The sequence below is a fragment of the Natrix helvetica genome (assembly GCF_964273705.1).
Source record: "Natrix helvetica genome assembly, chromosome: 8".
Lineage (NCBI taxonomy): Eukaryota > Metazoa > Chordata > Lepidosauria > Squamata > Natricidae > Natrix > Natrix helvetica.
In genome coordinates, this window is record NC_138559.1 from 10,555,521 (window position 1) to 10,578,183 (window position 22,663).

At 43.9% G+C, this 22,663-nt stretch overlaps 1 protein-coding gene across 2 annotated transcripts in view; it reads right to left on the reverse strand.

Moving 5' to 3' along the window:
* Window positions 1–5,276, reverse strand: part of STC1 (stanniocalcin 1) — a 34,881-nt gene extending 29,605 nt beyond the window's left edge. For both annotated transcript variants that reach the window (XR_014176027.1, XM_081960821.1), the window contains exon 1: window positions 4,903–5,276. Coding sequence is in view for 1 of the 2 variants with exons in the window: in XM_081960821.1 (XP_081816947.1) it covers window positions 4,903–5,026 (124 nt within the window). In the remaining variant the exon portion in view is untranslated. The remainder of the gene's footprint in view (window positions 1–4,902) is intronic.
* Window positions 5,277–22,663: the final 17,387 nt, after the last annotated feature.

Sequence of the window (22,663 nt, forward strand, 5' to 3'; positions counted from 1 at the left end):
AAGGGACAGGCAATTTCTAATGCCAGTCCATGAACAATGTCCCAAAGGTGCTTTTTTCAGTAGGCAATTGGACTTTCTGTTTTTTTCTTTGAGGACATTTTGCTTCACATCCAAGAAGCTTTTTCAGCTCTGACTGGATGGTGGGGAATGGAAGGATTTATACTCCTTGCAGACAGCCTGTCATTTGCATCCTTTTAGAGACTCATTGAGGCTACTTGGGGGTTTATCTATGTCCTCAGGGTCAACTGAGTGGTGCAAAGGGGTGTGGAGCCTTCTTGGAACTGTTGAAATGACTGTGTTGTAGATTGGAGATAGATGTTGTTGAATCCCTCCCCTCAGTTGAGAGAGGGTTGTTCAATTTTGACATAAATGGCCTCTTTTGGCCTCCAATTTTGACATAAATGGGCTCTTCAACCCCCTGAAAGAATGCAAATGCCCACCTGTCTGCAAGGAGTATAAATCCTTCCATTCGCCGCCATCCAGTCACAGCTGAAGAAGCTTCTTGGGTGAGAAGCAAAACGTCTTCAAAAGAAAAACCAGAAAGTCCAGTTGCCTCTTGAAAAAAGCATCTTTAGGACAACCCTGACCTGGATGACTGACAATCTCTGTAGACATCCATGAATAATGTTCCTCTCCTCCTATTACAATATTGGTTTGTTTGCAGGGCAAATTCATTTCCAAAGGTTTGATGAAGAAAATGCCTTCATTTTTCACTCATCGGGGCCCAACTCGGATATGTCAGAAGGTCAAAATTCTGTGCAGAAATGAAGCCCAAGGTGAGCATCAGAACTGCACATTATTTTCCAAATCCAACAAGATGCTGAAGCTATTCGAAGTCTAGCAAACTGATGCAATTCTATCAGACCATAACCCACCTGCCGTAAAGTAAAGGTACAGGTTTCCCTTGCACATGTGCTAGTCGTTCCTGACTCTAGGGGGCAGTGTTCATCTCCATTTCAAAGCTGAAGAGCCAGCGCTGTCCGAAGACATGTCAGTGGTCATGTGACCAGCATGATTAAACACCAAAGGTGCACAGAACACTGTTACCTTCCCACCAAAGGTGGTTCCTATTTTTCTACTTGCATTTTTTACGTGCTTTCGAACTGCTAGGTTGGCAGAAACTGGGACAAGTAACAGGAGCTCACTCAGTTATGCGGCGCTAGGGATTCGAACTGCTGGCCTTTCTGATCGACAAGCACTGCGTCCCTTTAGCCACCGAGCAACCTGTTGTACCACCTCTCAATACTCAGAGAATTGTTATTTGAGATATTCTTATATTATTTCTCCCAAGGAAATAATTCTCTAAAGGTCCTCTACAAATTCAGTACAATTTGATTCAGGGCAATTTGACCATAACACGACAACCCAAGTCATTTCAAACCTAATTCAGAATCCCAGCAGCTACAAAAGCAGCATCAGATAGATGAAACATTGAAATATCTGCCTAACCCAATTACTCCAAAGGATGAAAAGTGCTCAGAATTATGGGAAATCTAGTCCAGTATATCTGAAGTCCCCAAGCAAGGGGTTGAATGAGGAAGCCTGGAAAAATGTTTCCTTAAGGAATTCCATGGTCACCAACCAAAATGGATTTAGTGTCCATCTTGGCTAACCATAAGATAAGAAACATAAGGGTAAAGGTTAAGGTTCCCCTCGCACATATGTGCTAATTGTTCCCAACTCTAGGGGGCGGTGCTCATCTCCGTTTCAAAGCCGAAGAGCCAGCGCTGTCCGAAGACTTCTCCGTGGTCATGTGGCTGGCATGACTAAATGCTGGAGGTGCACGGAACGCTGTTACCTTCCCACCTATTTCCCTATTTTTCTACTTGCTTTCGAATTGCTAGTTTGGCAGAAGCTGGGACAAGTTACGGGAGCTCACTCCATTAAGTGGCGCTAGGGATTCGAGCTGCCGAACTTTCTGATTGACAACCTCCTTAGCCATTGAGCCACAGCATCTCTTATAATAAACATACCAACTTTTTAATAATATGGACTAATATTATAAAGGGGCACTTTTGAAGATGACCACATTGGATTGTGAATATAGGAGGGGAAGATAGCAGAGGCAAAATATATTTACTTTTGTTGTCTGACTGATAACAATCATTGAACAGAAGACCCCAGGCCTCACCTTCTTCCCACCCAACCCCCACCCCTCCCCATATGCAAAGATTCTTACAAATTGAAGCTACTACTCCCCTATAGAGTATGGAATGAACGTTGTTTCTATAGTTCTGCTCCATGGTTCCAAAAGACACTCTATGGCAGGAGTGTCCAAACTTGGCAACTTTAAGACTTGTGGATTTCAACTCCCAGAATTCCCCAGCCAGCAGAGCTGGCTGGGGAATTCTGGGAGTTGAAGTCCACAAGTCTTAAAGTTGCCAAGTTTGGACACCCCTGCTCTATGGAGACCATCTAGGAGCCAATGTGTCCTTCTCTTTTAAACCCAATCAAAAGAAATACATTAGAAAGCCATCACTAAAGATGAGTTTAAGAAGTCCATAAAAGTGCAGTACAGGTGGAAGATTTTGTGGAAAGGCAAGGAAAAGTCATGGTTAAAAGGCTGCCCTAGGCCCACGGAGACCCAGATTTAAATCATTCCTCGATTTCGTGAAGCTCAGGGAATGATCTTCAGGCAACCAAGATCAATTTGAAGGGAGGTTGTACAATTGAGGAAGGGGAAAAGATCAGGATCCTGAGCCAGATATAGTACAGCATTTTGTAAGAGATCTCATTTTTTAAAAAAGACACGCACCTTATTTATCCCCAATGAACACTGAATTAAGTAAACTTGCAACCTGAAGTTAAAATGGCACTGAGCAAGGGACTTATCACCATTGCAGCATCCCCAAGGTCACATGACCACAATTCAGATGATTGACAACCCCCATGCATTTATGATGGCTGCAGCATTCTGGAGTCACGTGATCGCCACTTGCGACTTTCCTAGCCAGCTTCTCACAAGCCAAGTCAACGGGGGAAGCGGGGAAACTCTTAATGACTTTGGGATGCACGGAACTCTGCAGTGCTTTGCTTAACAACCTTGGCAAAAAAAAGGTCATAAAACCAGGTGTGTCTCACTTAACAACCTTGCTCGGCAGTGGGAATTCTGGTCCCAATTGTAGTCATAAACTGAGGACTATCTGTATGTACAAATTATTTTGTTCCAGTAGTTTTGGTAAAAAAAACACACCCTGATGCTAATATTTCTTTTTAAATTATTCTCCCCCCTCTTCAAGCTGAATTCCTATATAGCTTTATGCCACCTTGAAACCATCTTCCTTCTTTTCTACCCCATCACCTTGTCGGCATCAGGAATATACTGAAGTTTCTTTTTTTTTTTGAAAAAAAGAGAAACGCTAAGGTACATTGCAGGAGGTCAAGGGATTTTGGAGGGCAATAGCTGTAATTTTTTTCCAAAAAAATAAATAAATAACCTTTGCTTGTATTCTAGTCCCTTGCAAGTGGAGTCTTTAAAAGAGAGGTGTTCTCTTCCAATGCTATTTAGATGTGCCAAGTGAAAGAGAGAAAGATTGAAAAATCAAATCAGTAGGTACCCTGGACATCTGCTTTCCCTTATGATGTTTCCATGGATTCAACTTAGAACTTTGCAATCTGCAGGTTTAATAAGCATTTGGGGCTTTCATTGTTTTAGGCACCCTGGAAGAACTGAGACCCTAGGTTTCTATAGTAACCAAGTACAAAAGGAAATTGAGCAAATACTCCAGCATCAGTGCTGCAGAGCCCTGCGGATCTGAAATAAAAACCATTCCCCTGGCAAGTGTCAGATTAGGGGAGTGGAGTTTCCTGGATTGAAAATTAAGATGCAAGCGATATCTTGCCATACTGGAAGCCGGAGAACGTTCCCAGTGCAAAGACTTTCGTTTTAAAGGAAGCTCTTTGAGGGCAGCAGGATAGGCACCTATAGAAAACCCCAAGCTCTGCTTGTCAGGTATGCAAGGCAAAAAAAAAATGTTTGCTGAAAGGAACTCCAAAAAGAAAAGTTAGACATCTCCTGAAATCAGCATCAATGCTCCTATTTAAATACAGATGCCTGTTTCTTTTTTCCTTTCTTCTCTCTCTCTCTCTCTCTTGCTCTGTCTGTCTCTTTCTCCGTCTCTCTGTGTGTCTCTCCCTCTCTCTTTCTCTCTCTCTTTCTCTCTGTCTCTGCCTCTCTCTCTTTCTCTCTGTCTCTGCCTCTCTCTCTTTCTCTCTGTCTCTGCCTCTCTCCCTCTCTCTCCCTCTCTTTCTCTGTCTCTCTCCCTCTCTCTCTCTCTCTGCCTCTCTGTCTCCCCTCTCTCTCTCTCTTTCTCTGTCTCTGTCTCTCTGTCTCTGTTAAGGGCACCTTTTCCAATCCTGGTATTTTCTCTCTTTGGAGAAGCCAACTAATAGAATAGGGGAGGGGGGATTTAAAATTAATTTGCAATTAAGGAGTGGTGGAAACCTGCTTCAGTTAACTTCTGCAAAGGGAAGGGCTTAAGAGGGAATGCCCAGAGGATTTAGTCGCAGCGAATCCAACTCCAAATCATCCAGGATTTCGAGTCGGGAAATGTCATTCGGGAAGGATGGCATTCTTAGGAGGGTGGCACGACAAGGCTGAAGAGCCCCGATCACAAGGGATCCGCTTGCCTGATCCATCTCGTGCCCCCAATCAGCCAAGCTAGAGGGCAGAGAGTGAGAGAGACCCATTTCATCCCCCCCCCGGAAAGTTTTCCTGCGCAAGCTCCCCCTTTGGCACCCGGCCTTCTTTGGGTTTCAGCGAGGGGGGACTTGCGCAGAACTCCCCGCCCCCCCAGCGCTGGTACCGGAGCGAGCGAGCCTTTAAGCCTGGCCAGAGCTGTGCTTGCCCACTGCTTCTCACCGCCGCCCTCCCACCAAAGGGAAAGGATCTGGAGAAGTTACCTGAGTTTTGGGCTGCCATCCTGACCTTCCTGGGGCTGACGGAGGAGTCATTTTGCTCAGGTTCATAGGATGCATAAGTAGCAGCAGCCGCCAGCAGCAGGAGAAGCGTGGGCTTTTGGCGCATTCTCTTAAGTTTCCGCCAAGTTAGCGCGGCGTGCTCGCTCGACTCTTTCTCTCTCTCTCTCTCTCTCTCTCTTTCTCCCTGTCTCTTTCTCTCCCTCTCTCTCTCTCTCTCTGTGCCCACTTCTTCGGCTTGAGCAAAGACACAGATCTGGCTGTTGGAGAAAAAGAGAGGAAGAAGCGGAGGAGGAGGAGGAGAAGAAGATGAAGACTCGCCGAATCAGCTCCACCAAGATAGACCCCCCTCTCTCTCTTTCTTCTTCGATTCTGGCTCCTACTCGCTGCAGGTGACCAACCTGGAGCTTTTATAGCTTCTCTTATCTCCCCCCACCCCTTAAAAGTCCTTCCCCGACCAGGAACCAATCGGGGGACGCGGTGGGCGGCCAATGAGAAGCGATGCTCATTCAAGCACAGGACGCCTGGAAAGTTCAGAGGAAGAATATTTTCCAACCTATTAAAAGGACCTCCAGACGGAGTCGCAAACCACGCCGACTCACACGCGCGTCTTCTTCGTTTCCCTTCGTGTTACCAAGCGGTTGAGCGCTGAGGCTGAGATTGGGGTCCAAAAGGACCGTTGAGACTTGGTGCCCGAGTTTCGGAATCAACGTGGAGGCTGCTCGGACGCATGAAAGAAAGAAAGAAAGAAGGAAGGAAGGAAGGAAGGAAGGAAGGAAGGAAGGAAGGAAGGAAGGAAGAAAGAAAGAAAGAAAGAAAGAAAGAAAGAAAGAAAGAAAGAAAGAAAGAAAGAAAGAAAGAAGAAAGAAAGAAAGAAAGAAAGAAAGAAAGAAAGAAAGAAAGAAAGAAAGAAAGAAAGAAAGAAAGAGGAAATCTTTTGCAAAGAGGATTTGTGTCCCGAAGACATGAAAAGGCTAGAGGTTGAATAACACCCCCCCCCTCTATATGAATGAAATGGGAGAATGAAAGAAGTCCCATGGACAGGCACAGAGGAAGGCAGCATGTTATAAATCTTTAGGGTCAGAGTTACTATGCAGTTCCTTACCTTCCACACAAGTTAGGTGTATATGTATATAATTTATATGTATGGTGTATATGTGTGTGTGTGCATGCATATGTGCATATGAATATGAATGAACGCACACACACACACATACATGCCAAATACCACTCACTCATCATGAAATCTCCAGAACTGTAAAGCCTACAAACTTGAAATTTGGCACTTGTTCCTCTCAGCTTCTAGGTGCTCGCTAAGAAAGGATTTTTTGAAATGACCATCAGATCATTAGTAATTCTTATACAGTAATTAACACGCTCTGATGCTAAGGAGTTCTACTCCCCCTCCCCACCTGAAAGGAACTCTGTTCCAACTGCTAGTTGCCTCACATTCCATTACCTCAGTTCAAGTTGGCAGACGTTCCACTCCTTCGCTCAGGAGCGGCCTGGGGCTCCTTACAGTACTAAACATTGGTACCTCACCACAATGTCTACGCCTTCCACCTATGGAACTGCTTCCGGACTCAAGGTGGCGGGAGCGATATTCCCTTATGTGTTTCAATCACCAACCACCACTGAGCCAATGGATTGAACTGGAGTGAACTGGATTTCTCCTGTCTTGACTAATCACATAGTTTCATTTATTTTATTCTTATTCTTAGCGCTTATAGATCGCCCCCTCTCCCGAAAGGGACTCGGGGCGGTGTACAGTCCATATCAGAAATACATCATGAATAACTATAAAATTTAGACAATTAGAATTATTAAGTAGATAGATAAATAAATAAGAGGAGGATAAAAAGATATACAGAACTGTACTGCTAAGTAAATAATTTAAAATTTAAAAATTTAAAACCCCAAACAAATATCCTAGAAAATTAAATTTAAAAGAACAACCCCCCTAAAAAACCAGTAAGAAATATGTATGCCAGGAGGTAGACGTTATAAATTATGCCAGGCCAGCCAGTCGGAACAGGTGTGTCTTCAATTTCTGTCGGAAGGAGCGGAAGTCCGTGGTGGTTCTAATGTCGGGGGGGAGGTCATTCCAGAGGGTTGGGCCCATCACAGAGAAGGCCCTACTCCTTGGTGTCGCCCGTTGGCATTGCCTAGTGGACGGCACCAGGAGAAGCCCCTCCCTGTGAGAGCGAATTGGCCGCAGGGATGTGTGTGGGAGCATGCGATCCCGCAGGTAGCTAGGCCATCATGAAGCACGAGTATCCAGCTAGTATGCATGCATGCATATACATATACATATACACATACACACATTGTATATATATATATATTCTGTGTGTGTATTGTGTATGTGTGTTAAATACCGCTCCCACCTTGTTTCTAAGACCTAAGATTTTTATAGATACTGGAGTTGAGTGAAAGGATTCTTACTATTGACAGTTGCCTTTGAGATGGAGGGAATTAAGTAGTTTGAGGGGTCCTTGGTGTTCCCTGAGCTTGGTGGCTTTTCTTGCAGACATTTCCTTACCCAAACTAGGTAACATCATCAGTGCTAGAACAAACCCCATTCCTCACCAGCCGTGATGATGTTGCTTGCTTTGGGTAAGGAAACGTCTGCAAGAAAAATAAACCAAGCTCAGAGAGCATCAAAGACCCCTCTTTCAACCCTGAGCTACACATACTTTCCTTTATGGAGACATAAGTAGTTTCCCAGTGAAAATTTTGGAGTGCAGCATTCTGGAGAACCTCAGAGACTTTTACTGGTGAACATCAGCCCAGCCCAATGTCTGATGGCTACTAAGTGATTAGGTAGTCACACCTTTTAAAGTCTTGTATTAACAAGTCCTAGAATCACTTTCCATTGTCCATGTTGGCTGGTGGGGTTGATGGGACTCAAGGTCCAAACCATCAGGAAGGTATTATGTTGATTTTCTCTGTTGTGGACAGTCCTTCGTTGATATTCAATGCACGATGGCCATTCGTTTTCCTTAAATTATTTCTTCATATTGCAGTGATCTGCCAATTGGCCTATGTATGGGAGTCTACAGCATGTTCTGACTGAGGCTTCCCAAGAGCATGAAGCAAACTTCTCGTCCCAACAAAAAACCCTTTTATTAATCGACTGTGAATTCTGCTCATTCACATCCAGCAAAGTCTTTCAAGGGAGGATTTACGGTCACAGACCTTCTCTGGCTTGGAGAACTGACAGGCCGATATCTGCAAAACTTGGCAAGGAGTCTCAGAGAGTCACGAACCAATTAAGCAAACAAATTGTCTCCTGCAAACTCCACTCCCCTTCCGCTCCTCTTTTATTCCCCATGGGAGGGGCCATTCATCGTCCACCTGTGGCCTTACTCTCAAGTTGACCATTGTTCCTTAGCTGTTGCCTTCTCCTGGCAACTCTGCGCATCCACAACTGGGAAGAGGCTCCAGCTGTTTGTCTGCCTCACTGATGCCTGACTCAGAAGGCAGCTGATAACTGTCAGACGGCTCTGGCCCCCTCTCTGCCTCTGACAAAGAGCCCTCATCAGAGCCTTCCCCAGACTCTAGGACTGGCCCATGTTCCTCCCCAACCTTCTCACTGTCCGAATTTGCTGCCAGCTCCACTGGCTGCTGGCAGGCCACCCAACAGCACTTGGAACTTAACAATGGAATGTGAGAACAGAATTCATCAAGATACATTTGTTTCCTCTAAGATATACTCCGATCCTTCTTTTTCTGATCAGAAATCTCTAATGGCCTATGAACTGTGACTTGATTTTGCAGAGATCCAGTGAAGGAAGACTTGCAAGGTCCTTACTAGTTCTATTTTGAGTCTGGTTCAGTCTTGCATTTCTTCCTGTGAAAAGCTGCAGCTCCTCTAGCTAAGGCTGCCCTAAATAGTTGTGTGTGGAAGCAGCTCAGTTGCATGGCGAAACCTCCCACCAACAATAAGTACTGCTGGAAGCTAAAGCAGAAAGTCTAGGCAAGGATTTTTGTTCAGGAGTGCAACGTATGTCATGGATGCCAAAGGATCTGGACTTACTCTCTGACTGGGGCGATTGGAAAATCACATGAAACCCTTAAAACAGGGGTGTCCAAACTTTTTGCAAGGAGGGCCAGATTTGGTGAGGTGAAAATGTGTGGGGCCGACCATTCAGCCTCATATTCTTTGAATCATTCACATTAAATGCAAATGAACTATTTTATGAAGGACTAAACAAATAACTCTGGTGGGGAGAAGAGGCTGCGGGCAGCTCGAAATTTGAAAACGGGCCGCAATTGGCCTCTGGGCCAGACTTTGGACATGCCTGCCTTAAAAGCTGCTCCAGGCAATGCTAAACTAGATGGACAAATTAAGAAGAGAAGACATCAAAAGAATCTTGGTGGGTCAAGCTAAGAATTCATTTAGTCCATGGTAGGCAATTTACTAACAGACAGTTAGTCCGAAGTAGACATAGTAAAACCAGGGGTCACCAAACTTTCAGTCCTCAGCGCCCACTAAATTCATAATTTTAAATCCCGTGGACCACTAATATGATCCGCCTAATGACCAGCTGGGTGGGCGTGGCAAGGTGGTCATGTGACTGGGTGGGCATGGGCAACTCAATGTCACTCAGGTTGAGGGGCGCCTTGCCACTCCTCACCTTAGGGCTCCAACAGGAAGTGGTTGATGGAGCTAAGCAGCCACCATGAGAAAGAGTTGGCAAAATAGCTGCCTCAGTTCAAATTGGATCTGACAACTGAGAAGGAGGCTCAGCAGAAGCACCTCAATGAGGACTACGAGCATAGGCTTTCCAAGCAGGGGGAAGAGCTGTGGGAGTGCAAGGCTAGATACCATTGCCTGGAGGCTCAGCGGGCTGAGATGGTCAGCCAGTTCCAGGCCATGATGCAGTTCCACTGGAACAAGGTCCTCCAGCTCTTTGCCACCACCGGCGCTTCCCTCCAGCCTTCATCCAAAGCCCCGCACCAGGAGGCTGAAGCAGACCCCAAGTCGGAATTTCTGCCCCGCTCTGACCCACACAAAATGACCCCAAAGGAGGAGACTCTTTGCAGAAACACAAACATTCATTGCACGTATCTGGCCCAGGGCCCATAGTTTGAGGACCCCTGATTTAGTGCATTATTAAAAATGCAAATAATTTTTCTGCGAACTGCCAAAATTTTCTCATGGACCACCAGTCGTCCACGGACCACCAGTTGGTGACTGCTGAAATAGTCAATCTTTAAACATTCAAGAAGCCCACAGCAAGATAAACAAGATTGTCTTTCTTGATATAAGTAACTTCTCACATTCTCCTTATTGACAAACCCTTCACCTGTCTATTACCCTCCATATATTTTGGACACCAGGCACATCCTCCATAGCCACTGCGTGAAGATGTTTGGTAAGGTGGGGTGACTAAGGAGGAACAGGCAGATTGGAGATGCTGCATTAAACTAAGTTTATATTCAGGTGGAAAGAAACATAGCATCTATTACTGTCCTTGTCCCTCTTTCACTGATTAGCTCTAAAGATCTGTAGCAAATGTCATTTGTAGCAGCAGGCTTTCCTAAATCAAAAATATGGATGCACTATATCCAATATATGACTTGTGTTCTTTACAATTGCAATATTCACGCGATCATTCCAACCCAAGAGTGCAAAAGAGAGTCATAAATAATTTGAATATACATATATAATATGCTTTACAGTTCCTCTAAAAGACAATTACGTAAAGCAACGATCCCTCTTTATTGCTTGGGTAGAATATAGTATTTAGGAGCAATGAACCAACTCTAGGGACAATGCAAGGCCAGTTGCTGAAGATCTTTGCTTGGTGTTAACTGTGTTGGTCATGAAGAAGTCCATAGAAATCATCTGACAGATTAAGGTAAAGGTTCCCCTCGCACATATGTGCTAGTCGTTCCCGACTATAGGTGGCGGTGTTCATCTTCATTTTAAAGCCGAAGAGCCAGCGCTGTCCGAAGATGTCTCCGTGGTCATGTGGCTGGCATGACTAAACGCCAAAGGTGCACAGAACGCTGTTACCTCCCCACCAAAGGTGGTTCCTATTTTTCTATTTGCATTTTTACATGCTTTCGAACTGCTAGGTTGGCAGAAGCTGGGAGAAGTAACAGGAGCTCACTCCGTTACGCGGCACTAGGGATTCGAACCGCTGAACTGCTGACCTTTCTGATCAACAAGCTCAGTGTCTGAGCCACCGTGTTCCTCTTCTGAGAGACTAATAGCTGCTAAATTACAAACAAATAGCTTTATAGAAATTTCAGGGAAGTGCGAGAAGTGCCATGCAGTGAAGTGTGGCTTCTTATGCAGTTTTCCTTGCAATGACAATTTAATAAATTATCCGAATCCATTTAGGAAAGGAAAAGAGTAAGCCAATGAGGACAATCTCCTCCCACTGCAGCAGATAACAGTGATGAATAATATCTTCCCAAGATTGAACAGTGCCATTTCCATTCTGTGACCTAAAACATATTCTTGTTTCTACATCTGATTATCCTATAACTACATAGAGATAAAACTACCATAATCAACACTCGACATATTATAAAATAGGAATCCCTGCCGGGGAAATGATGAAGAAAGGACATTCTCATGCCCAGACTGGCCATCTCATTCCTAAATAGGTTCAGGAATCCTCTACTTTATTTATTTGAAGTTTAATGGAAGATTTAATCATCTTGCTTCTTAGGGCCATGAAAAATGGGTACAGAGGTCTATGGCAGTGGTTCTCAACCTGTGGGTCAGGACCCCTCTGGGGGTTGAATGACCCTTTCACAGGGGTCGCCTAAGACCATTGGAAAACACACTTTTTTTTTTTAACAAAGTTTTATTGGTTTTTTTAGAAAATAAAAAGGAAAAGGGTAATGGAAAGGTTACAAATTTTGGCAGTTGCAGTGTGCGGCAGGTGCCCCCTCCCTCTATACTCATAGTATACATTTACACAAAGTTCAGTACTAAATAGCAATATATAGTCAGCATATAAATTCAATTAAAGATTTCAATCAATTTATGTCAAGCAGATTTTCTTACTCATTTTTGTGATCTGAGTTTTCTCGGTATTGCCCCTTCTCCCCCCCGCCTGCAGAGCTCCGGCCCCTCCCGTGTCCTGTGTGTCTGTTGTGTGATCATCTGGTTTATCTAGGAGTGCTTTGTTTTTTTCCATAAAGGCCTGCGCCTCTATGGGTGTATTAATTCTAACTCTTGTGTCCTCCCAGAATATTAGCATACCTTCAGGCATCAGCCATCTGAACCACACCCCCTTCTGATAAAGTTTCTTCGCTAATTGCAAATAATTTTTCCTTTTCTCCCTCACTTTCTTGGGGATCTGGAAAACACATATTTTTGATGGTCTTAGGAACCGAGACACCAATTTTATGGTTGGGGGTCACCACAACACGAGGAACTGTATTAAAGGGTCGCGGCATTGGGAAGGTTGAGAACCACTGGTCTATGGAGATTGTCAGCCTCCAGATCATGGTTGAACCAAAGGTGCTTTCTGTTTTTCCTTGAAGACATTCCACTTCTCATCCAAGACATGTCTTCCATTCAGAAGAAGAAGCTTCTTCAATGAGAAGTGAAATGTCTTCAAGGAAAAACAAAGTCCACTTGCCTTTTGAAAAAGCACCTTTCATTATAAAGGGCACCTTTGCAGTCTATGGGATGCTGAGCCTACCTTTTTAGAGCAGCGGGTCACCATAGTTGTCTATTTGTAACCACAACGACACCAAAATGACAAAAGGGTACTTATTGCAGAGTCATCTAATGTCTACTCCTTTGCGGTGGCATCATGTTGTTCTCAACTAGATAAAAGGTAGAGTTTCTTTCTGAAGTCCGGAGACATATTTTATCATTTATTTTCTCCTCGTCCCTCTCCAGCAGGTGTTTATGGCGTTACATTAATTCAGAGATTTCTTGTAAAATTGCAAAATCGAGTCCGCTGTCTCTCTCAATTCCATTTCTGATCTGTAGTCAAGCCATATTTTCTTATGGTCCATTTTAATAAATAAAAAGAAATGAGATGAACAGATTAAAGCATAAAATTAGATACTTCAGAACAAAGACACCAGCAAATTGACATGGAGATTTCTCCCTCAACCTATTTTTCAGAGCCCTGAAGTTCTTGATGGATAATTTCCACATGCCATTAACAGCTGTGAAATTGGTGTCATTCTTAAAGGTTAAAATAAAAATCCAACTTCTCAGCTAAACATTTCTTTGTCAGATCCCCATCAGAGTCCCAAGTCAGTGATATTCTTTCATCCTTTTATGTAAGTATATAGTTTTGAGGTGATGGCAGCACAAACACCACTTTCTGCATACTTTTTCCAAAACTATTTTTTTCTCAAATTGGGGATGACGACTAATGGATATTGTAATTTCTCCCTTTCTTTTCTTTTACTCTATAGAAAATTAGGGAAGATCTCTTCTGAAACATTTCTTGGAGCTCCCCTCATTCTAGAATATAGAATAAGAGAGTTGGAAGGGACCTTGGAGGTCTTCTAGTCCAACCCCCTGCTTAGGCAGGAAACCCTACACCACTTCAGACAAATGGTTATCCAACATCTTCTGAAAAACTTCTAGTGTTGGAGCATTCACAACTTCTGGGGGCAAGTTGTTCCACTGATTAATTGTTCTAAATGTCAGGAAATGTCTCCTTAGTTCCAAGTTGCTTCTCTCCTTGATTAGTTTCCATCCATTGCTTCTTGTCCCGCCCTCGGGTGCTTTGGAGTCAATAGTTTGACTCCCTCTTCTTCGTGGCAACCCCTGAGATATTGGGACACTGCTGTCATGTTACCGCTAGTCCTTTTTTCATTAAACTAGACATAACCAGCCTGCAACTGTTCTTCATATATTTTAGCCTCCAGTCCCCTGGAACTTTATCTGTATTGCAAGGGTAGATTAACAGAATCTTGCAAGATTGAAAACATTTTTCCACTCCTTTACTTTTTACTCAGTGGAAAATTAGGGAGAGTCTCTTTCGAAATGCTTCCCACACCTCCTCTCCTTCTGTGTGATACGATATCCTTTATATGTTGGTTTTCCAGTCTTCAGTCTTCCATCTTTTCTCCAAAGTCATTCTCACATACCAGTATAACCAGAAGGAGAGGATAAGATATGCAGGGCTGAAACAGCCATTTTTTAGGTGAACAAGTTATATAATAACATATAGCCATAGGTGAACTGATAGAAGAGAATATTTGTTGCTCAGGGTTGAATAAATATAGAGAGTATATCCTTGATACTCTCTGAGCTTGGTTGATTTGTTACAGACATTTTATTACCAAACTAGGTAACATCATCAGTGCTAGTAAAGAAGTAGGGTTTGCTGTCATTTTATATACTAATGGCTAGCCCTGTCAGTGTGGGTTATGGTTTCTTGACATGGTGATTCCTTTCTATGGGTGAATTCTAATGCACTTATTTTTCTAAATTTTGCACCAAGGAGTGAGCTAAGAACCTGAGCTGGGCTGAGAAGTGTTGGAGATTAGAAAGAAGATCGTGAAGATTAGGCTAATCTCTGGGGACAAGGGTGTCAAAGGATTGCAGATAACACATGACTCTCCAGGTTTTCTTTCTTTCTGTTAGCTGAGAATTAAAGCTAACCTGGATGCTAATCATTATAATTAAAGTTTTGTAAAATATGATAAACTAAAAATGGATGCTAACCATTATAATTAAAGTTTTGTAAAATATGATAAACTAAAAATGGTTGTGGCCATTAATGAAGTAGTGAGAAGTGAGGGGAGCCAAATGTCAACTTGCAAAGCATCCCTGGCCTGCTCTCGAGTTGCCATAGGCAACGGCGGAGGAAACTAATGGAGAAGCACAATAGCCACAACCAGAAGCACATTCCACGCATACCTTTGTCAAGGATGTATCCCAGGTTACCTGCAACAGCCAGAGGGGCATGATCTCTACAGCCGCAAAAGTGCTCAGTTGGAGAATGTGATTTATGACACCCCCTGGGGGGAGGGGGAGAAACAGGGTCATAATTGGGCCATAAATTATGTGGGGTCAGAGCTGGCTTCACTTGGGTAAGTGCTGACATGTTGCTTCTAATAAATAACTGGATTTCCTTTGAAGCTTGACTCGAGGCTCATGATTTAATTGGAACCCTGACAGCGTGCATCATGGAAATTTGAGCTCCTGTGGAAGATAGTTGGGAGAGATAAAAGATGGAATTGGCTCCTTTGTCTCTGCAAGTCCCTTGGCAGAGGGACTGTCACCATACCTTTCTTTTCAAAACAATTGGTAAAAATGTTTGTCTTCTCTACATTAGGCTACCCTGACGACTGCAAAACAGGGTCCTCCTGTAACTGTAAACTCAGTGGTGGGTTTCCATATTTTTTACTACTGGTTCGCTTGTGTGTGTGTGTGTGCTTGCACATGCGCGAGACACTTTTGCACATGCGCAGAAGCAGCTGGGCAGGTGGGCAGAGCCTCCCACCACCATCACTACCTGTTCGCCCAATCCGAGCTCAACCGAGAGCAACCCACCTCTGTATAAAGCCCCTAGTTCAGGGGTGTCCAAACTTGGGAACTTTAAGACTTGTGGACTTCAACTCCCAGAATTCCCCAGCCAGCATGGCTGGCTGGGGAATTCTGGGAGTTGAAGTCCACAAGTCTTAAAGTTCCCAAGTTTGGACACCCCAGCCCTAGTTCTTAGTGAATCCTTAAATGTTAGTGTCTATCACAAGCAAAACATCGAATGGATATAATAGAAAAGGAAAAGAGAAAGAAGAGGAAAGAGGAGATCAAGCATTGAGACAGTAATTCCTTTTTTGGCCGATAGATAGGGCCAAGTCTATTTTAAGGAGTTTTATTTTGCAAGGAAGAGGTGTAGGAAATAGTTCCTCTGTAGCAGCTGCTTCTCCAATAAATGCCTGCAGTTGGTCCTCTCTTTGCTATGTCACTATATTGTTTTTGGAAGCAGCAAGGTTTATACTTCCAGAAGTTCAGGCTTTCCTAAAGCGTGCTTCTTTTTGCTCTCCAGCTCCAAAGCAGCATCACAAGTGTGTGATGTTCTGTCCCAAAGCTGCTTTTTCCCAAGGCGACTGGGCTTTCCTGGTTTTTTTTCCTTGAAAATGTTTTGCTTCTCATCCAAGAAGCTTCTTCAGTTCTGACTTCAAGGAAAAACAAAGGAAGTCCAGTTGCCTTTTGAAAAAAAAAAAAAGCACCTTTGGGACAAGCATGACCAGGATGGCTGAGAATCTCCATAGACATGTGTGATGACTGATTAAATCTCATTTTTGTTTGATTGCTTTCCTGTATTTTCAAACCCAGGTTGTTATCTAGCTGAAAGCAGCACCTTTCTCACATAAGAGTCTTGTGAAAATGCCAGTTTTTGCAGAAAGAAACTTCCTTAGACAGAAATACGTATGTCATTGCACTATAAGAATGGTTTTTAAAATTATCCGGATACTAGCTCCTCAAATACTTTAGGACAGTGGTCAACAACTGGTGGTCCATGGACTACCGGGGGTCCATGAGAAAATTTGTGTGGTCCACAGAAAAATTATTTGCACTAAATCAGGGGTGCTCAAACTACGGCCCCTGGGCCGGATACATGCAACAAACCTTTGTGTTGCTGCAGAGAGTCTCCCCCTTCAGGGTCTTTTTGTGCAGGTCAGAAGTGGGGGGGGGGGCAGAAATTCCAACTTGGGGTCTGTTTCAGCCTCCTGGTGAGGGGCTTTGGGCGAAGGCCGGAGGGAAGCGCCGCTGGTGGCAAAGAGCCAGAAGGCCTCGTTCCAGTGGGACTGCATCATGGCCTGGAACTGGCTGACCATCTCAGCCCGCTGAGCCCCCAGGTGCCGGTCCCTGGCCTTGCACTCCCGCTGGTCTTCCCTCTGCTTGGAAAGCCTATGCTCATAATCCTCATTGAGGTGCTTCTGCTGAGCCTCCTTCTCAGTCATCAGATCCAATTCGGACTGAGCTCTTTTGCCAACTCTTTCTCATGGTGGCTGCTTAGCTCCAGCAACTGCTTCCTATTGGGGCCCTAAGGAACTCGGGTGGGCAGACGAGGAGTGGCTGGGAGGGGAATGGCGAGTAGTGGCTGGCAAGGCATCCCTCGACTTGAGTGGCATCAAGTTGACCATGGCCACCCAGTCACATGACCACCTTGCCATGCTCACCCAGCTGGTCATTAGGCAGATCATATTAGTGGTCTGCGGGACTTAAAATTATGCATTTGGTGGTCCTTGAGGTTCGAAAGGTTGGTGACCCCTGCTTTAGAACATCATTCTTTAATTATTTTAACTAAATTAGCAATTCGCCCAGCCAACCAATTGAAAGTTTCCCCCAGTCAACCTTGAAAACTAGAAAGGGAAATAAAAAAATAGGTTCCCTCTCCTCCCACTAAAAAAGATCAAACACCATCAGCAGCATCCTTCCCTTTCTATTCAGTATGAAGAAGGAAGCACTCTTGAGAAAGTTAAGTGGAAGAGATAATGACAGAAGAGGTAAAACAGGGGGTGGGGAATGATAGAAAGTCACCATTGGAGGGCATGGAACTATGTAGAACATTTCTTCCAAAACAGCCTAGCTAAAATTGGCTTTGGGACATTTTGAACAAGTTTTGAATAAATGACTTTTTTCTATGTTTTATAGGAAGACTGGCAAATCAGCTGCTGTGATTCAGACAAAGCAAGAAACTGAGTTTCAGTGTCCTCAGTGGGAGGATTAATCAAATACAAGGTCATTTTATTGATACCCATGTGACCTAAACAGAGATAACTTTAGCAGCAAAGGAGAACATTTGTAACGGGGTTGAAATGAGAGGTCCTTGGTGCTCTCTGAGCTTGGTGGTTTTCTTCCAGATGTTTCATTACCCAACTAGGTAACATTATCATTACTAGAAAGGAGTGGGGTTACTCTCTGCTTCCATGTTTACTCACGCATCCATGAACACTGACTAACAGTCCGAAGATACTGTATATATAAAACTCCTTAATTGTGCAACACCTAGAGACCTAGTTCACCATAGCTTCAAGTGGGAGACAGTGAGCATCCTCAATCAAGCTAAGTTCAAAAATTCTAGTGAATTCCTGGAAGCCTGGCACTCAAACAAATCAGCCATCAATAGGCACATAGAGTTAAACAATATCTACATACCATTCAAAAGAGAGGACAAAAAAGTTAAAAGACCACAATCCTGATAGAAGAGAGTTATTTGCAGCTCAAAGAAAAAAAAAAAAGATCAGAGATGCAACCACAGTTCGCCTTCCTGTAAATACAACAGTGTCCTAAAATTTCATAATCACTTTTTTAGCTGAAAATAAAAGACCACATAAAAATGGAAAGTTATTTTGGTGCGGTAAATTCTTTTAATTGAGGCACAAAGAAGACTCCTCAACACACATGCAGGGGTTTTGGATTCCCTTAGGAGAGATGCAGGCCAAGATTTGATCAGGTGTTTTGATGGGATCATAACCATAAGGATTAAATCGAATTGGGTCACCCTTTCAAGTCATGGCATTGAATGACATGGGAAATTCCAAATCTTTTGACTATATTTGGATTTATAACTGCTGGGAAGGATATCAGAGACCATTTCTTTATATTTTCTTCCTTCCTTTTGTATTTCTGTTCGCAAACATCTTTTTTTTACTGACTCAATTCAACCACTGTGATTCAACCATTCAAAGAAAGCAGATTAAACTTTTCAATGCGGTGTTTCAAGACAAAGTTTGGCCAGACCAACATCTAAATCCTTTTGCTCCTCTTTTTCATGCCAGCTTGATGTGACAGACAACTTGCTTTCTTTTTCTGTGCAGCAAGTCTGACTGTTGTGGCCCACAGGTGGCCAGCGGATCTGGCAGCAGATTCGGACAGTGAGGAGGCTGGGGAGGAACATGGATCAGTCCTGGAATCCGGGGAAGGCTCTGGTGGGGGCTCTGTGTCAGAGGCAGAGAGGGGGCCAGGGCCGTCTGACAGTTATCAGCCGCCTTTGGAGTCGGAGATCAGTGGGGCAGAAGAACAGCTGAAATCTGTTCCCGATGTGCACGTGCATACAGCTGCCAGGAGAAGGGAACAGCTAAGGAACAAGGCTCAACTCGGGAGTAAAGCCACAGGTAGACGATGAATGGCCCCTCCCATATGGAATAAAGAGGAGCAAAAGGGGAGGGGAATTTGCAGGAGGCAATTAGTTCAATTCATTAGGGTGAAGATCTGTTCCTGACTTCTTGCCAAGTACTTGCTGCAATAGTGTGGCGTTTGGAAGATATCGGCCTGGCAGCTCTCCAAGCCTGATAAAGGTCTGTAGTTGTGAAACATCATGAAAGACTGTTGGCTGGGATTTTGTTGGAGAGGAATTCCCTTTAACCTAAATAAAAGGGGTTTTATCGGGACGAGGAGTCAGCTTCATGATCTTGGGAGCCCTAGGTCAGAATACTCACTTCCAATGGTCTCTTATTTAGATAACAGTTAAAATAGTGTCATTATTATAATGTATTATTAAATTTGTACACCAGTAGAGCCAGTTTGGTTTAATAATTAAGGCACCAGGAGACTGTAAATTCCAGTTCCACCTTAGGCATGAAAGCCAGCTGAGTGGCTTTGGGCGAGTCTTCTTCTCTTAGCCCACAATTCATCGGTCAACTCATGTCACAATCAGTGGATCAACACTTGATTGATTTAAAACTTGGATCCTGCAGTGTGGGGGAATAGTAAGAAGAAAATAATAATTAAAATTGTGTACCACCCAATTCCTAAAAACTGGGCAGTTCAGCATCAGAATAACAGAATAACAAAGTTGGAAGGGGCTTTGGAGGTCTTCCAGTCCAACCCCTGCTCAAGCAGGAAATCCTATACCATTTCAGACAAATGGTTATCCAACGTCTTCTTAAAAACCTCCAGTGCTGCAGCTCCCACAACTTCTGGAGGGAAGTCAGGAAATTTCTCCTGAGTTCCAAATTGATTCTCTCCTTGATTACTTTCGGATTGTTCTCCTCAAATTGTTGGAAGAAATGTCCTCTGGGTTTAGTTGCAAGTGGGGAAAAAGACACTGGAAACATGGAGGCCGCTTGGAAAGATGGTTTTAATGGTGGACAGGACCGCGTGGTTTGAGGTCCTGGGGAAAAGGGGATCACATGCCTCAAAGATGTTGAAGAAGGACAAGAAGGGCTGGCTTGCTGAGAGTCCCTGGGTTTTATGCCCTCTGTTGGGCCCCGCCCCAAGGCCTCCTGCTCCTGTGCAAGAAATGCACTCTGATTGGCTGTCAGACTCCCAGGGGGGTGGGGTTTTTTAATCTAACTTTGTAAGCTGTTCTGGGACCCAAGCTTGTTTGCCTTGCTGGCTGATGTAATTTTCCCAGGTGCCTTGTGGTGACTTTCTGTTTGCTAGATGGGTCTGCCTGAAAGGGGTAGCTCTTTGTTATGTAGAATAGCCTGGTTCGGGCCTTAATAGCCCATGGACAAAGGTGTTGGGGGGTGGGACTGAGTTTCTGCCTCCCTTTTAGAGGAAATATTCTGCCCTTTCATATTTCCTAAAATATTTCATTTTCTAGGAGAGAGGTGGGTGCTAACTTCCTACAAGATTACATAAGAATGATGTGGGTTTAGCAGGACAAAAAGATGGATAGGGATCTGTTTTGTTGCATTTTAAATGAGATCCAGTTTATTGTTGCTTCTATTGACCCAACTCCTTTTTTTGCTTAAAAGCATTCAGAAGTATCTGGTGAGCAAAGGAGGAGAATGAGAAGACATGTCAAGGATAAGAGATGCTCTTAACTTTTTCCCTGATCATACCTGGAATCCCCCCCCCCAAAGGATTGATGTTTTTTTAAAAAAAATACCAATTATGGATCAACTTGTAGATGGTTTGTTTCTTATATTGCAAAGGTTTTTTTTTCAAGTAGAGGCCCATGTTATTTATTTCAATAAAAGCCTTCTTATAAAGTGGATTGCAGATAAAAATTATTCTTATTACGATTGGTTATAGAGTTGTTGTTGATCTTATTATATTGCAGTTGTGGACTAAGTTCTGCCCAGATTCTCAGCTAGTCCTTCAAACATTCCAATTGCATAAAATCTTTTCCAGGCTATTTAACTTTTGGATTTGCGGTTGCATCTATTTTCTCTCTTCATTTTCAATTAAGAACTAGCCTCCAGGCTACCAGGCTGCTGATTCATTCCTCTATAGTTATACAGCCAGTGGCTCATGAAGAGTTTGTATTAATCTGATTCCCTAAATAGCTCTCAGCTACATCATAGCCGCGGGAGTGATTTTGCTTCCAAAAATCAAAAAAAGTTGATTCCTTTGAGCTTCCAAAAGTCACTTGGAGCCTCATCAGAGGAACTTCATCCAGAGTTCAAAAGGAAAAACAAAAAAGCTGGATGGCTACGTCTTGAAAATGGGCAGAAGTCCTGAATGGAAACCCACTGAAGGCCACAGGATCCCTGCTAATATTAAGGATTTGGAATTCAAAGTGTAAAAATTGCTTTCAGTCTGAAAGTAAGCAGGGAAAGACATATGCCAGTGCTTTGAGTTACACGGAGAAATTACGGCCTGTTATGGTTTTCCCGGTTTTTCTGCTATGATTTTCCCAGTTGCAATGTTTGGCTGTGAAAGTTGGACCATACGGAAGGCTGCGCGCCAAAGAATGGAGGCCTTTGAACTCTGGTGCTGGAGAAGACGTCCGCGAGTCCCTTGGACTGCAAGGCGATCAAACCAGTCAGTCCTAGCGGACATCAACCCTGACTGCTCTTTAGAAGGCCAGATCCTGAAGAGGAAACCCAAATACTTTGGCCACCTGATGGGAAGGAAGGACTCACTGGAGAAGAGCCTCACGCTGGGAACGATGGAGGGCAAAAGAAGAAGGGGACGACACAGAATGCGGTGGCTGGATGGAGTCACTGAAGCGGTAGGTGTGAGCTTAAATTTGCTCCACAGGATGGTAGAGGACAGGAAGGCCTGGAGGAAGGTTGTCCATGGGGTCCCAATGAGTCAGACATTACTTTGCAACTGACAACAACAACAACATAAAACCCCATCTTTTGGCTGCTTTCCAGCTGCTGCCATCACCACTGAAGCAACACCTGGCCTTCACAATAACTGAGACAGCAGGAGAAATGCTAGGGGTACATTTGGACCCTCTTGCCTCAACAAAGAGTTACAATGAAGTTTCACATGCATGATGCATTTGTCCAAACTTTACTGCAATATCTTGGCTGGACAATGTTGAACAGGGATTCTGTTTCGGATGTTGTTCTTCCATGCAGCTTCTGATCACCCAGGTAAAGGGATAGCCTGGCAGATGTTTTTGATGTTTGGTAGCCATGGCTTGACTCTGTTGAGGCAGAGGGACGGACCCAAGAGCAGCCCAGTTGACTTTGTGCTTCAGAACTCCTTGTTCTGGTTCCTTGCCTGACTATACCAGCTATCTCAAATACACCAAACCACAGCATCTTTACACTGGATCGAATGAAGGGACACAGTGGCTCAGTGGCTAAGACGCTGAGCTAGTCAATCAGAAAAGTCAACAGTTCAACAGTTTGAATCCCTAGCACTGCGTAACAGAGTGAGTTCCTGTTACTTGTCCCAGCTTCTGCCAACCTAGTAGTTCAAAAGCATGTTTAAAAATGCAAGTAGAAAAATAGGGACCACTTTTGGTGGGGAGGTAACAGCGTTCCATGTGCCTTCAGCATTTAGTCATGCCGGTCACATGACCACAGAGATGTCTTCAGACAGTGCTGGCTCTTCGGCTTTGAAACAGAGAAGAGCACCGCCCCCAAGAGTCGGGAATGACTA